Genomic DNA, 744 nt, shown 5'->3' with positions numbered 1-744 from the left:
CCGAGCTCATCCCCTCCTTCCGCATCGTGGCCTATTACCATGTGATGCCAAGCGAGATCGTAGCTGACTCCGTCTGGGTTGATGTCAAGGACACTTGCATGGGCACCGTGAGTGTGTCCCCACTCTCCCAGGGGTTCAGGGGGGGCCCTGGGGCCTTTGGCTGGGCCTTGGAGGTGGCTTGAGTAAGCCTTGAGGTGGCCCTTGGAAGGGCTTGGGTGGTCCTTCAGGGGCTTAGGGGGCTTGTGATGGGGATTGGGTGTCACTGAGGTGGTTTGGATATGAGGGTGGTCCATGAGGCATTTGGGCTTCTCACGGGGAGACCTTGGATGGCCCATTGATGGTCCATATGCTCCACGGTGGAGGACACGACCATCAGCCACCCCTGGAGGACTCCAACAGCCTGTGGGGTTGGGGTACCCTCATGGGGCAGCTCCTGGGGTTATGCTGGAGGGTTTTTTGTGGTTTCCCATGAACACGACCCCATCCTCGTGTCCCCGGCAGCTGGTGGTGAAGGGAGCGACAGAGGGTGACAACCGGGTGCACGAACCAGGGACACCCATGCGGCTGCGCATCGAGGGCGACCACAACTCCCACGTGGGCTTGGTGGCCGTGGACAAGGGCGTCTTTGTCCTCAGCAAGAAGAACAAGCTCACCCAGTCCAGGGTGGGTGCCCGGATCCCCCTCCCCATCATCCCGGGGTGGCGGCAGGGGCTGTCACGGCTGTCCCCTGTCGGTTGCAGGTTT

At 61.8% G+C, this 744-nt stretch overlaps 1 protein-coding gene across 1 annotated transcript in view; it reads left to right on the top strand.

Moving 5' to 3' along the window:
• Positions 1-744, top strand: part of C3 (complement component 3) — a gene marked incomplete at both ends in the record, with an annotated part of 15,400 nt that overhangs the window by 4,922 nt on the left and 9,734 nt on the right. The window contains 2 exons of the mRNA XM_010139059.1: positions 1-107; positions 502-663. The exon at positions 1-107 is cut by the window's left edge and continues 14 nt beyond it. Coding sequence (XP_010137361.1) covers positions 1-107; positions 502-663 — 269 coding nt within the window. The remainder of the gene's footprint in view (positions 108-501; positions 664-744) is intronic.

The sequence above is a fragment of the Buceros rhinoceros genome, unplaced genomic scaffold (assembly GCF_000710305.1).
Source record: "Buceros rhinoceros silvestris isolate BGI_N320 unplaced genomic scaffold, ASM71030v1 scaffold28446, whole genome shotgun sequence".
NCBI classification, from domain to species: domain Eukaryota; kingdom Metazoa; phylum Chordata; class Aves; order Bucerotiformes; family Bucerotidae; genus Buceros; species Buceros rhinoceros.
This window is presented reverse-complemented; position numbering and strand designations above follow the sequence as displayed.